Here is a 14,544-nt window from a genome sequence, read left to right on the forward strand (position 1 = left end):
AGTGTTGACATTTGGCCAATGATTGAAATTCTATGATTTACTCTAAAACTTGCTCTGTTCAGTATTATGTACTTTTATTATCTAATTTAATCTAATTTTTCATCTCCTGACAAATATGTATTTTGTTTCAGTATGTGAGTGATGTAAGAGCACTGCACAAGAGAATTCAGGATGCTGATGATTTAGTTAATTTCATTAACAAAGAAGAGAAACTCTTCAGTTGGGAAATAACAAAGTATCCAGAGCTGGATAAATTGAAAATTAGCATGGAACCCTATCAGAAGCTATTTTCTTCTATTTTAAGATGGCAACGCACTGAAAAACGGTAATGACACTTCTAGTAATATGGCTAAAATGATTAAAAAAAGGCAAAAAAGCAGATAAATTGATAAATGGCTTTGGAGCAGGGTCCTAAGTGTTTGGGAGAGTACAGTAGAGTAAGGAGGCAGGCAAGATCTTTACTCTTAAGGAGGTTTCAGTCTAATGGGGGAGACAGACATTGAAATAAATCACAGGTAAGGGAAACAACTGACCATAAGGATATGCATGTAAGTACTGTGGGGGAGGATGTGAGGTAAGTACTTAAGTGCTTAGGAGGTGGGGACTGAGTGCATAGATGATAGAATAGGAAGAGAAAATAGGGTTGAGGGGTGGTGGCGAGGGGGATGAGAGATTAGCCAGGGAAGGCTTCCTGGAGAAGATGTGATTTTAGTGGTGGTCTGGTGGATAAGAAGGAAGATTTAGACAGGAGTTTTAGACAGGAGGGAGGGCAGTAGGATGGAGTTGTTGGTGGGAGAGACAAGAGTGAGGCACAGTGAGTAGAACTGTAATATGTGTGAATTATCCGATACATGTTAATTGTTTCAGTTTTTCTACTCGATGTATTAATTTGTTCTGCAACCATCTGGCTCTACTAGATTTCAGAGAATGTATTGGTAATATACATTGGTAATTTAATACACAAATTATCAATTACTCATCAAATCTCTATGGATACTGTTCCTTTTGGCGATCGATCTGTGAATTTCTTTCTTATTTTCGGGTGCGTGTTGATTTTTCTCTCCAGGTGGATGGATGGAGCTTTCCTGGATCTCAATGGGGAAAGAATGGAGGTGGAAATAGATGAATATTTTCGAGAAATGTACAAAACATTGAGGTTTTTCCAGCAAAAAGACAAGAAGGATACACAAGAAAAGAGAAGAAAAGGAAGAAGATCAATAGTAGAGGAAAGACTTGAAGAACCGAAAGAGAATCCAATCATTTCGATGTGCTCCACAGTAATAGACCAGATGAAAGCCTTTAAGGTATGCCATATCCTTCTCAGCAGCATCGTTCAAATCCACCCATTTCTTCCTGTTCTCACTCCTAAATCTCACTATGTTATTTGCTCACGTGTGCCCCTACTGTGACCTCCTTTGAGTGGTCTATTTCAGTTTCCAATCTGTCCTGATGTCAAAGCCTTCTGACCCTGCAGCTAAAACCAAATATGAGGTGATCAAATACAAGCTTCTGATTATTGCCTTCTGAGTTCTCCCCTAGCTGGTCCACCCTCTTCCCCACCCTTCCCCCCCCCCCGTCACCCCCCCCATCTCCAATTAGACTCTAGCTCACAGTCTTTGTTTCAGCCAAACTTGCCTTTTGTCTTTCACCCTCCCTCTTGCCCACAATTTCACAAACTCTATCTCATGGGTGAACCTTTTTTTTTCCCCCTCCCTGATCTAGTGTACCATTGTGAAATCCCTTCTTCCTTTAAAAGTACTGTCTTGGATCCATCTCCTCCGGGAAACATTTCCCAATTAACCTATCCCATCCTTTAACCCACCAGCACACTCACACTTGGAATTACTGGAGGGTTTTTGGTACCTCTTCTCTCCCTTATTGTATTGTGAGCTCCTTGAGAGCAGTACCATTCTGTTTCTTTAATAATAATAATAATAATAATAACAATGACAGTATCACAATAATAACTTTTGTTGTAATTGTCAAATGCTTACCGTGTACTAAGCCCCGCACCAAATACTGGAGTAGATACATGTTAATCAGTTTAGATACAGTGTCTTTACCACATGGAGTTCACAGCCTTAAGTAGAAGGCTTAAGCCTGTGAGCCCCCTGTGGGATATGGACAGTGGCCAACTTGATTAGCTGGTATATACTCCCAGCACTTAGTACAGTGTCTGGCACATAATAGCTGCTTAACAAATACCATTTAAAGTATATCTATATATGCTTTCTCTCTCCCCAAATATATATTTATATATATATTTATTATATATTTATATATTTGGGGAGAGAGAAAGCATATATATATCTATACATATAGATATATAGATATCATATTCTGTCCTTAGGAATAATTTTTAGAGGTTGCTAAACACCCTGAAAATATATCAAAATTGTCTTAAATTATTCTTTTCTAAGTCAGAGAATATAGATAAAAGTATAGAAAAAGTTAAAGAGATTGTGGTAGCTTCATTTTTGAAACTTACATGTCCAAAGTTTAGGGAAAGTGAACTTGCTATCTTAATATCTTTTCTCAATTAGGACTATGTCCCCACAGTGTCAATACTATGTAATCCAGGCCTGAAGCCTCGTCACTGGGAGCAGCTATCCAACATTGTAGGATTTGACTTAACTCCAGACTCTGGAAGTACTCTAAGAAAATTGTTAAAGCTGAATCTTTCACCTTACCTGGATCAATTTGAACTAATAAGTGTAGGTGCAAGTAAGGTAAGCTCAAAGATTTGTTTTCTATTTATTGCCGTTATCTATCGAAGGATCTGGGTTGCTCTCATAAATCGTACACTGTGGCTGGGCCTACACTAGCCAGATATATGGGTTACTAGCTCCCAAAATATATTTTCAGGTCCAAATTTTCTATGCTATTGGTCTCTTGACCCTAGCAATATCAGCCTTATCCTTGAATTGTTGGTTTTTTTTGTGATTTATCACATCAATACAATTTTTTTTTTACATTTCTGTAATTATTTGGTTAGAAAAACAGTTCAGCTAAGCAAAGTGTTAATTTTGAGAATATATTTTTAACCAGAAAAAAATAGCACCGTGATTTTTCTCCTTTTTAGGAATTTTCATTGGAGAAAGCCATGCACGCAATGATGAATGTCTGGGATGATACTGCTTTTAATATAAGCCCCTATCGTGAGACAGGAATCAGTATTCTCTCTTCGGTGGATGAGATTCAAAGTACTCTCGATGATCAGATTGTAAAAACCCAAACAATGCGGGGATCACCTTTTATTAAACCATTTGATCAAGAAATCAGGGTAAATTAAAATATTAATTTGATGTATTGGTATTTAGAGTTGTATTAAACATGTGCATTAATCTAAACTAGCCTGTCCTGTAAACTTAACTTTTGTTCATGGGAGACCAGTGGGATAAATCATCAGAAAATCAGTTTACGAAGAGTTAGAAGAAAGTACATTTCTGAGTAATAAATATGGCTTTATAAAGAACAAGACCTAGTAGATTAATCTAATCCTCCTTTTATCGCAGTGTAAAGAGCCTTCTAGGTCAAGTCAAAGCATTAGGTATATCCATTCTAGCTTTAGCAATTTTTTAACCTGTCCTGTAGTATGTACTTAAGACCATCTATAGCACCCAATTATTATGATGGATACATAACTAGATGTAGAGTTAAACCTAGAGCCTGGTACCAGTGGTTTAGTGTTAAGGTTGATCCTAAGCCCATTTTTGTTTTGCCGTGGCCCAAAGGCTGCACCCAAAGTCAATTCATTAAGTTTGTATATTCATTCATTCATTCAATTGTATTTGAGTGCCTACTGTGTGCAGAGCACTGTACTAAGCTCTTGGAAAGTACAATTCGTACTTATATATGATAGATAAATCATCCTGAGAGGATTAGTACCTTGGAGGTTAATATCAGTACTCAAAATGACTTTATTGAATTTGAGAAATAATCAGAGACAGAATGAAGTTAAATAAAAACAAGGGCATTTAGTGAGGAAAAAATACACATCTGGAAGATTGCAAATTCTCGGTTATGTGCTTAGCATGCCTAGTTTTATGGCTACTTACTGGATTGTACTCTCCCAAATGCTTCGTACAGTGTTTTATACCGAATACTCAATAAATGGCATTGATTGGCCAGTACTGCTCTGGGTTGGGGGTGCAACAGTGGTTGAAATTCTAGAGCCAGACTATCATTCAATCAATCAGTCACTGGTATCTTTTGAGTCCTTACTATATGCAGAGCACTCTACTAAGGACTTGGGAAAGTACCGTACAACGTGAATTGGAGATGTTGTTATTATTGTACTCTCCCAAGCACTTAGTACAGTGGTCTGCACACAGTAAGCGCTCAATAAATCTGATCGATTTTAATAGGGCTTTGAAGGTGGGGAGAGTGGTGGATTTGAAGGGGGAAGGAGTTCCATGGGCAATGGCTGGCTGTGGAAGTAGTAGCCACGCAGAGTCTCTCTCTGCCTTTCTCTCTCTCTATCTCTCATCCTTGGAATTCCGTCTCTTGAGAACAGCATTGCTACTTGTACAGTTCACTCCAGTCCAGGTCAGGGTTTGCACTATTATTGCCTACCTCCCTCAGAACCAGAACAATGCTAAGTGGTTTTGGAGATGGTGGTGTCCCAGTATTTTGTAAACACCTGTCTGCCAGGTTCGGCTGGCTCTGGAGAAACATGGTTATAGGGCAGCTGTTGAAATGACAAGATGACCTTAGGGTGAACTGCAAATGAATCCTTTTTCACTCAACCCTTGTCAGACATTTGCTGAAATACTATGTCTTGTTCTGGGCTCTGCAATTTAAGAGAGATGTAGAGGATTTGAGGAAGTTCAGAGGAGAGCCTCAGATATTTGTAAGGTAAGATCTTTGCAGAAAGGTTAAAAGAACAAGGACTATTGAACATGGAGATGTAAAGACTTAGGAGAGACTTACTCACCTTTATATGCAATCATCACGTGGACAAGTTGAGCATCTTCACTGAGGATAAAAGAAAATGAAGGAACAGGTTTAAGCTTCAGAATGGGAAATCGTGAAGGTTGGTAAATCCTGGAATAGAGGTATGGAAGGCTTTTCTCTGCTCTTTAAAATTAGGCTTTTTATCTATATGGAATGGTTTAGACCTTTCTTGTCTAGATAGCTTCTTCAAGCCCGATTTGGTTTTGTTATTTATCCCTGAGTTTATCGGTTTTCCCAAGTCTGCTAGAATAAGAAGATGCTATTTTGCTATTTATAACTGTGAGGTTTCAAGTTAAAGTGCCTTTGCTACAGTTGAAATGTTTTCATGCAACCATTCAAATGTTTTATATTTTACTGTTAAGGCTTGGGAGAGCAGTCTGATTAGAATTCAAGAAACTATTGATGAATGGCTGAAAGTGCAAGCACAATGGCTTTACCTAGAGCCCATCTTTAGTTCTGAGGATATATTGCAACAGATGCCTGAAGAAGGACGGCTCTTTCAGACTGTGGAAAGACACTGGAAGGATATCATGAAGCATTGTGCCAAAGATACAAAGGTAATATATTTGCAGAATTGGAACTTTTGACTGAAGAACTAGAACATTTTGGTTATTTATAAAGCCTTGACTAAGCCCAAGCACTTAGTACAGTGCTCTGCACATAGTAGGTGCTCAATAAATACGATTGAATGAATGAATAAGCTCCCTGTGGCTTAGTACGCACTCTGATTTAATGTCCTTGTGGCTTTTCCCAATGCTTAATACAGCACTTGGCCCAAAGTAAGAGCTTAACAAATGGCAGAAATAATTAAATAAACAGTGAAGTCTCACTGTTTAGTCTGTCAGAGTGGAAATGGCTTTATAATTGGGCTGTCAGAGTGGAAATGGCTTTATAATTGTCTCAACTTGTTGATTAATTATAAATGTGTCGATCTCTCTCACACACCACAGGTCTTTGCTGCTACTTCTTTGACAGGCATATTGGAAAAGCTTCAAAATTGCAATGAGCTTTTGGATAAAATTATGAAGGGGCTTAATGCTTACCTTGAAAAGAAACGTCTTTTCTTTCCTCGGTATGATTGATTGCTCAAGCATTTTAAAATTAAGCCATTATTTTATGTCTATTCCACAATATGAATAACTAAAGCTGCCTCTCTGCATATTTTTCCTAGTTTTTTCTTCTTGTCGAATGATGAAATGTTGGAGATCTTGTCAGAGACTAAAGATCCACAAAGAGTTCAGCCTCACTTGAAAAAGTGCTTCGAGGGCATTGCTAAATTGCAATTCCTTCCCAATCTGGATATTACGGGCATATGTAGTAGTGAAGGGGAACAAGTGGAGTTGATCTCACTTATTTCTACTTCTGAAGCTCGAGGTGCTGTGGAGAAGTGGTTGATCCAAGTAGAAGATATTATGCTGAAGAGCATACACGATGTGATCGCTAGATCAAGAATGGTAGGTTTCCTAGTGCTTCTACTGGGTCATTTCTTCTGTAAATGACCTATGATTGTTTATCTTGAATGACAGCATTTTAAAAATCTTGTCAGTTCACTCTGCTGGGTTGTTTGAAAGAATACCTTGGACTAGGTTGATTATTTTTGTTACATATACTGAATAATTAGAGGTGGGCAATTTTTATTGCAGATTGACATCACCTGAAAGGAAGCACTAATTCATGAAGGCACTCTCTTTTCTACCAAAATTTAATACATTAACAGCCATAGGCCCTATGTAAATTCAAGTTATCTTCAAACCACTTTAGAGATTTTTTATTCATATTCATCCAGTGACGTAGGAGGTTATTTTCCCCCCTATCTCTTTGGAGGTAGGGACACTGAGGCATAATGAAGCTAAATGTCACACAGTAAGTTAGTAGCAAAGCCATGACAATATCCCAGGTATCGAGCCCCCCAAATTGTGTTATTTCTGGTTCAGAGAGTGGCCATGTTGGCACAAGTTAAACCTAATAGTAATTTGAAAGAATGTTCAGTTTCTCCCCTGGGAGTTTTATGTCTGTAACAGTATTGGATTGGTTGGCTAGCTAATGGAATGGGACTTTTGTTATTAGTAGTTTTTGACACGGCTTTTCTTTTTTTTTAATGGTATTTGTTAAGCGCTTACTATGTACCAGGCACTGTTCTAAACACCCGGGTAGATACAAGCTAATCAGGTTGGACACAAATTCATATCCCACATGGGGCTCCCAGTCTCATTCCCCATTCTACAGGTCAGGTAACTGAGGCCCGGAGAAGTAAGGTGACTTGCCCATGGTCACACAGCAGACAAGTGGCGGAACCGGGATTAAAACCCAAGTCCTCCTGACTCCCGTGCCCTCTCCGCTAGGCCACGTTGCTTCTCTAAATTCTAAATGGTACAGCTGGAAAATGCTGGTGCTTGTGAAGGTGGTTTGCTGTCTATCTCCCCCGTTTAGACTGTGAGCCTGTTATTGGGCAGGGATTGTCTCTTTCTGTTGCCGAATTGTACATTCCAAGCACTTAGTATAGTGCTCTGCACATAGTAAGCGCTCAATAAATACTATTAAATGAAGGTGGTATTTTTCTTGCTAACACTGCACCCTCTTGGGCCTCCTAATTGACCTGGGAGGTGATGAGATCCCACTGCTCCCCAGGGGTACTGCCAGCTGTAAAATGCTAATAATAATCATAATAATAATGATGGTATTTGTTAAGAACTTACTGTGTGCCAAGCACTCTTCTAAGCACTGGGGTAGATACAAGGTAAACCGGTCGTCCCATGTGGGGCTCACAGTCTTAATCCCCATTTTACAGATGAGGTAACTGAGGCCCAGTGAAGTGAAAGGGCTTGCCCAAGGTCACACAGCAGACACGTGGCGGAGCCGGGATTAGAACCCACGACCTCTGACTCCCAAGCCCGGACCCTTTCCACTACGCCATGTAGGCACGATGGAGTCTCATGTTCATTCAATATTCATTCAATAGTATTTATTGAGTGCTTACTATGTGCAGAGCACTGTACTTAGCGCTTGGAATGTACAAATGGGTAACAGATAGAGACAGTCCCTGCCCTTTGACGGGCTTACAGTCTAATCGGGGGAGACAGACAGACAAGAACAATAGCAATAAATAAAATTAAGGGGATGAACATCTCATTAAAATAATAGCAAATAAATAGAATCAAGGCGATGTACATCTCATTAAGAAAATAAATAGGGTAATGAAAATATATACAGTTGAGCAGACGAGTACAGTGCTGAGGGGATGGGAAGGGAGGGGGAGGAGCAGAGGGAAATGGGGGGAAAAGAGAGTTTAGCTGTGGAGAGGTCAAGGGGGGGGGTAGAAGGAGTAGAGGGAAAAGGGGAGCTCAGTCTGGGAAGGCCTCTTGGAGGAGGTGAGCTTTAAATAGGGTTTTGAAGAGGGGAAGAGAATTAGTTTGGTGGAGGTGAGGAGGGAGGGCATTCCAGGACCACGGGAGGACGTGGCCCAGGGGTCGACGGCGGTGGAATAGGCGAGAATGGGGGATGGTGAGGAGGTGCGCGGCAGAGGAGCGGAGGGTGCAGGGTGGGCAGTGGAAAGAGATAAGGGAGGAGAGGTAGGAGGGGGCAAGGTGATGGAGAGCCTTGAAGCCTAGAGTGAGAAGTTTTTGTTTCGTGCCGAGGTTGATAGGCAACCACTGGAGGTTTTTAAGAAGGGGAGTGACATGCCCAGAGCGTTTCTGCAGGAAGATGATCCGGGCAGCGGAGTGAAGAATAGACTGGAGCGGGGAGAGAGAGGAGGAAGGGAGATCAGAGAGCAGGCTGACACAGTAATCTAGTCAGGATATTAAGAAAGCCCGTAACAGTAGGATAGCCATTTGGGTGGAGAGGAAAGGGCCGATCTTGACTATATTATAAAGGTGAGACCGGCAGGTTTTGGTGACAGATCAGATGTATGGGGTGAACGAGAGAGCTGAGTCAAAGATGACACCGAGGTTGCGGGCCTGAGAGACGGGAAGGATGGTTGTACCATCCACAGTGATAGGGAAGTCAGGGAGAGGACAGGGCTTGGGAGGGAAGATGAGGAGCTCAGTTTTGGTCATGTTGAGTTTTAGGTGGCGGGCAGACATCCAGGTAGAGACGTCTTGGAGGCAGGAGGAGATACGAGCCTGAAGGGAGGAGGAGAGGATAGGGGCAGAGATGTAGATCTGTGTGTCATCTGCATAGGGATGATAGTTGAAGCCGTGAAAGCGAATGAGTTCACCGAGAGAGTGAGTATATATGGAGAACAGAAGAGGGCTAAGAACTGACCCTTGGGGAACCCCAACAGTTAGAGGATGGGAGGGGGAGGAGGCGCCTGCGAAGGAGACCGAGAATGACCGGCCAGAGAGATAAGAGGAGAACCAGAAGAGGACAGAGTCCGTGAAGCCAAGGTGAGATAAGGCGTGGAGGAGAAGGGGATGGTCGACAATGTCAAAGGCAGCTGAGAGGTCAAGGAGGATTAGAGTAGAGTAGGAGCCATTGGATTTGGCAAGAAGGAGGTCATGGGTGACCTTAGAAAGAGCAGTCTCGGCAGAGTAGAGGGGACGGAAGCCAGATTGGAGGGGGTCCAGGAGAGAATGGGAGTTAAGGAATTCTAAGCAGCGAGTGTAGACGACTAGTTCTAGGAGCTTGGAAAGGAAGGGTAGTAGGGAGATATGGCGGTAACTGGAAGGGGAAGTGGGGTCGAGAGAGTGTTTTTTTAGGATGGGAGAAACATGGGCATGTTTGAAGGCAGAGGGGAAGAAACTATTGGAGAGTGAGCGGTTAAAGATAGAAGTTAAGGAGGGGAGGTGGGCAGGGGTGATAGTTTTTATAAGGTGAGTGGGAATGGGGTCCGAGGCACAGGTGGAGGGGATGGCACTTATGAGGAGGGAGGAGATCTCCTCTGAGGATACTGCAGGGAAGGATGGGAAAGTAGGGGAGAGGGTTGAGGGGGCAGGAGGGGGACGGGTGACTTTGGGGAATTCCGCCCTGATTGTGTTAATTTTCATGATGAAGTAGGTGGCCAGATCATTGGGGGTGAGGGATGGGGGAGGAGGAGGAACAGGGGGCCTAAGGAGAGAGTTAAAAGTCCGGAATAATTGGCGGGGGTGACGGGCGTGGGTGTCAATGAGGGAGGAGAAGAAGTTTTGCCTGGTGGAGGAGAGGGCAGAATTAAGGCAGGAAAGGATAAATTTGAAATGGATAAGGTCGGCTTGGTGCTTGGACCTTCGCCAGCAGCGCTTGGCAGCCCGAGCATAGGAGTGTAGGAGGCGGAAAGAGGCAGTGACCCAGGACTGTGGGTTAGTCGAGTGAGAGCGGCAGAGGGAAAGGGGACGAGAGAGTTGAGATGAGTTGAGAGGGTGGAGTTGAGCGCGGTGACCTGATCATCGAGAGTGGGAAGAGAGAACGGGGGGCAAGGTGGGGAGAGATGCTTTTGGAGAGATGGATGGGATCAAGAGAGTGGAGGTCTCTTTGGGGGAGTAGCAAAGATTTGCAGGGGGAGGGAGTGTGAGAGATGAGGCAGGTGAGAAGGTTATGGTCTGAGAGAGGGATTTCAGAGTTGGTGAGGGAGGAGATAGTGCAGCGGTAGGAGATGACGAGATGGAGGGTGTGACTGAGTCAGTGAGTAGATGAGGTATGGTGGAGCAGGAGGTCAGTAGAGTCAAGGAGTGATAGGCAGGCGGCAGAGGAGTCACCGGGTACATCCATGTGGATGTTGAAGTCTCCGAGGATCAGAGTAGGGAGAGAGAAGGAGAGAAGGAAGGTGAGAAAGGGGTCTAGGTGGTTGAAGAAGTCGGAGGTGGGACCAGGAGGGCGGTAGATGACAGCTACAAGTATCTGGAGGGGGTGGTAGAGGTGAATGATGTGGGCTTCAAAGGAGGGGAAGGAGAGGGAAGGGGGAGGAGGGATAGTGTTGAGAACAATGGACAATTTTGGGGCCCCGAGACTTCAGGACCAAGGGGTTGCCTGAAGGAATTGATTCTGGTGTGGTAGTGAGTTACTCAGTGCCACTAACACTTTCTCTCCTCCCTGGCATTTGTGTTCCCGCTGGGGCATGAAGCGCAGTGAGTGCATAGGGGGAAGGAGCAACGGGCCTCTACAGGTTTTTTGAGCATAGAACACATTTACCACCCAAGTGATTCAGTGGATAGAACACAGGCCGGGGAGTCAGAAGGACTTGGGTTCTAATCTAGCTCCATCATGTGTCTGCTGTGTGACGTTGGGCAAGTCACTTCACTTCTCTGCACCTCAGTACCTCATCTGTAAAATGGGGAATAAGACTGTGAGCCCTTGTGGGATGGGGACTGAGTCCAATCTGATTAGCTTGTATCTATCCCCAGCACTTAGTACTGTGCCTGCCACATAGTAAGCGCTCAACAAATACCATGAAAAACAAAAATAGCCCCATTTTGGTAGCTACTCTTATCTTTGCCACCTGCATTAGCCAGCTCTTTTTTGGATTTCCGCCTGGCCCCTCCGTCCTATGGAATGCCTCCGTGGTTCTTCAGTCAGTAACCTTCATCACTGATGGCGTAGCCCCAGTGGACATTCCCCTACATGCAGAATCAGGGACCAGAACGCAGCTCTCTTAGCCTTGAACCTCCCTGCCCAACCTGCTGCTAGCTTGCCTAGAATCCCAGGAGAGAGCTCTGAGGCCTCTGACAGCTCAGCTTCTTACCCAGGAGAGCAGCATGGAAGAGAGATAAGACTAAGGGGTGGGAAAGCATGGAATTCTCTTCATCAGTTATAGGCAGGCATGCTAATGTCAGGGCTCTCAGAGACAAGGATTGTCTGAACTGCACTATTCCTGCTAAATAAAGCTGGTACATGACATTAGGTCTCTGCCATGCAGAGTCAGGCCCTAAACAGATCTTCCTACTGTCAGATTATTTTAAAAAGACACTACTCTTGGATAGAATCATCGGAGAGGTCTCTTACACAGACACCCATAATCGTTGAAGTTTAGTACTTGGAAATAAATAATAAATAATACATGCAAGAGGAAAAACAAGCTCTTAAAATGCATTTCATTCTTCAGGCATATGCAGAATCTGCCAGAAAAGACTGGGTTCGAGAGTGGCCGGGCCAGGTTGTGCTATGTGTTTCTCAAATGTTTTGGACTTCTGAGACTCAAGAATCTATAGATGATAAGAAAGAGGTAAAATGGGATTTTAAATGTCCCAGTTTTCTCATTTCTTTCCAAATCACAATGACCTTTTCTTTAAAACAATTCTCAAAAAATGCTTGTAATGCCCACTTACTGCATGGGTAAAACATCATATTGGTTCACACTGTTTGTTGCAACTCGTTGAGCAGTTCTTTCCCAGACAAATTATTTTACCACATACACATGGTCATGAATTTGAAATGGTAAAAAAACAATACATTTCAATTGGGAATGCTCAATATAGGGGAACGGATCATGGTTTTAAAATGCTCCATTCTCAGATTAGTTATTTTTCCTTTTTGCAGGGCTTAAAGGAATATTATAATATACTTCAACTTCAGCTAAATGATATAGTAGAACTGGTAAGAGGAAAATTATCTAAGCAAACGAGGATAACTCTAGGTGCTTTGGTTACCATTGATGTCCACGCTAGAGATGTTGTCCAGGAAATGATTGAATTAGGTATGCAACTTTTTTCTTTATTTTTGATAATATGCCATTTACTTAATTCTATTACAAAAGCTTGAAGTCTTTGCTGTCACTTTTTTCAAAATAGAAGAAAGTATATATTTCATTTATTTGTATCTTAGATAAATGAGAACACATTAAAAGCATTCACATGTGCTAATATAAAGTATAATATAGATAGCCAAATTTCAACATACTTTTTGCTTTTTGATGGTTATTTTCACTTCTTAGAAGTGTCAGATGACACAGATTTCCAGTGGCTAGCTCAGTTGCGATATTACTGGGAAGATGAGAATGTTCGTGTTCACATCATTAACTGCAGCGTAAAGTATGCCTATGAATACCTTGGCAACTCACCTCGACTCGTCATTACCCCTCTTACTGACAGATGTTATCGCACATTGGTATGTTTTAATATTATTCTGATTTAGAAGTATACAATTCTTGCAGATGTAATGTAGTATTTTTATTTCCACATTCATGATCATATGGGAAGACAACTACGATCATTGGAGGACTTATGTAACTTATTTAAATTATAGGGCTAAGATGTGGTGTACAAAAGGGTTCAACAAATAACTGATATGTTCATGCAATTATATTCTAGAAGCCCCAGAATGAATATTGAAAGAAGTTAAAAGGAAGTGAGTCACAGTAGATTTGAATGATTCAAAATGATCCTCACAAATGCTCATAATGCCCACTTACTGCATGGGTACAACATCCGTGTTGGCTCACACCATTTGTTACAACTTGCTGAGTAGTTCTTTCACAGACCAATTATTTACCAGATACACAAGAAGTCATGTGTACAAATGTGGTGTACAAAAAGCCTCAACAAATGACTAATATATTCATGCAAATATATTCTGGAAGCCCCAGAATGAATATTGCAAGAAGTTAAAAGGAAGTGAGTCGTGCTAGATTTGAATAGCATTAAAAGTAACCCATGACCCATCTTGTGGTAAAAAGACTCTAAAAGATCCCTTTGATATAGCTTTCCATCGGTATCAAATAGACACAGATGTTTTAGTCATTCTTGCCATTTGGACAAGATGTGTTGCAGCAGTGTTTCTTATTAATATTAGAATATTAATTGTTTGAAGGCCCCACCACCTTTAAACAGCCACTGTTTGAGGCTGGTAGCAACTGCAGAGGAAACGAGGAATGAGTGAAGCAAGGTGGTAGGACTCACCTGGATGGGGGTGGAAAGGCTGGGGCCTTCTGGATTGGTGGGGAGAGAAGTTAGGGTGCAGTACAGAAGTAGGGAGAAAGGCTGGGTCATGGTGGAAAGAGAGAGGCACAGGGAAAAGCAAGAAAGGGAATGGGATTGAGCGGGGAGAATAGGAGAGACTGAAAGAACGTGGGAAGGATAAGAAGGCAAAAAGGAGAGAGAATCAATCAGTCAGTGGTATTTGAGTGCTTATTATTTGTAGAGTGCTGTACTAAACGCTTAGGAGAGTACAGCGTAGTAGAGTTGGTAGACATATTCCCTGCCCACAGGAAGCTAAAAGTCCAGAGGGGAAGACAGACATTAAAATAAGTTACAGATATGTACAGAAGTGCTGTGGGGCTGAGGGGAGGGTGAATGAAGAGTACAAATCTAAGTGAGAAGGGTGAGAGGCTGGGTGATGGATTAACACAGAAATCCTGACAGAAGGAAGAGGGAAAAAAGCGGAGACCAGAGAAGGGGGGATGAAGAAATGTGAGCGAGAGATCAGAGGGAAGAGAAGATGAGACACAGAGAGAGAAAAGATAATGTTAGGCAGTGGTGGTGAGCTGGTAAGGTAGGGGGAGATCATTAGAGGGCCAGGGAGAGGAAGAAAAGACAGAAAGATGGAGAGAAGCACAGCAGAGGAGAGGCAAAGAGATGTGAGAAAAGGTGGAGGAAGAAACTCACTCATGCCCTTCCCCCTTTCCCAAGGGCAGGAAACGTGTCTATCTACTACAGTGCTCTGGACACAATAAGCTCTCAG

At 42.4% G+C, this 14,544-nt stretch overlaps 1 protein-coding gene across 5 annotated transcripts in view; it reads left to right on the plus strand.

Moving 5' to 3' along the window:
* DNAH12 (dynein axonemal heavy chain 12) overlaps nucleotides 1–14,544 on the plus strand; it is a 132,610-nt gene that overhangs the window by 28,927 nt on the left and 89,139 nt on the right. For all 5 annotated transcript variants that reach the window (XM_029050561.2, XM_029050564.2, XM_029050563.2 and 2 more), the window contains exons 16-25: nucleotides 132–325; nucleotides 1,067–1,304; nucleotides 2,544–2,729; nucleotides 3,083–3,283; nucleotides 5,319–5,513; nucleotides 5,907–6,028; nucleotides 6,128–6,410; nucleotides 11,972–12,091; nucleotides 12,406–12,562; nucleotides 12,800–12,972. In XM_029050561.2, the coding sequence (XP_028906394.1) occupies nucleotides 132–325; nucleotides 1,067–1,304; nucleotides 2,544–2,729; nucleotides 3,083–3,283; nucleotides 5,319–5,513; nucleotides 5,907–6,028; nucleotides 6,128–6,410; nucleotides 11,972–12,091; nucleotides 12,406–12,562; nucleotides 12,800–12,972 (1,869 nt within the window). The remainder of the gene's footprint in view (nucleotides 1–131; nucleotides 326–1,066; nucleotides 1,305–2,543; nucleotides 2,730–3,082; nucleotides 3,284–5,318; nucleotides 5,514–5,906; nucleotides 6,029–6,127; nucleotides 6,411–11,971; nucleotides 12,092–12,405; nucleotides 12,563–12,799; nucleotides 12,973–14,544) is intronic.

The sequence above is a fragment of the Ornithorhynchus anatinus genome, chromosome X1 (assembly GCF_004115215.2).
Source record: "Ornithorhynchus anatinus isolate Pmale09 chromosome X1, mOrnAna1.pri.v4, whole genome shotgun sequence".
Taxonomy (NCBI): domain Eukaryota; kingdom Metazoa; phylum Chordata; class Mammalia; order Monotremata; family Ornithorhynchidae; genus Ornithorhynchus; species Ornithorhynchus anatinus.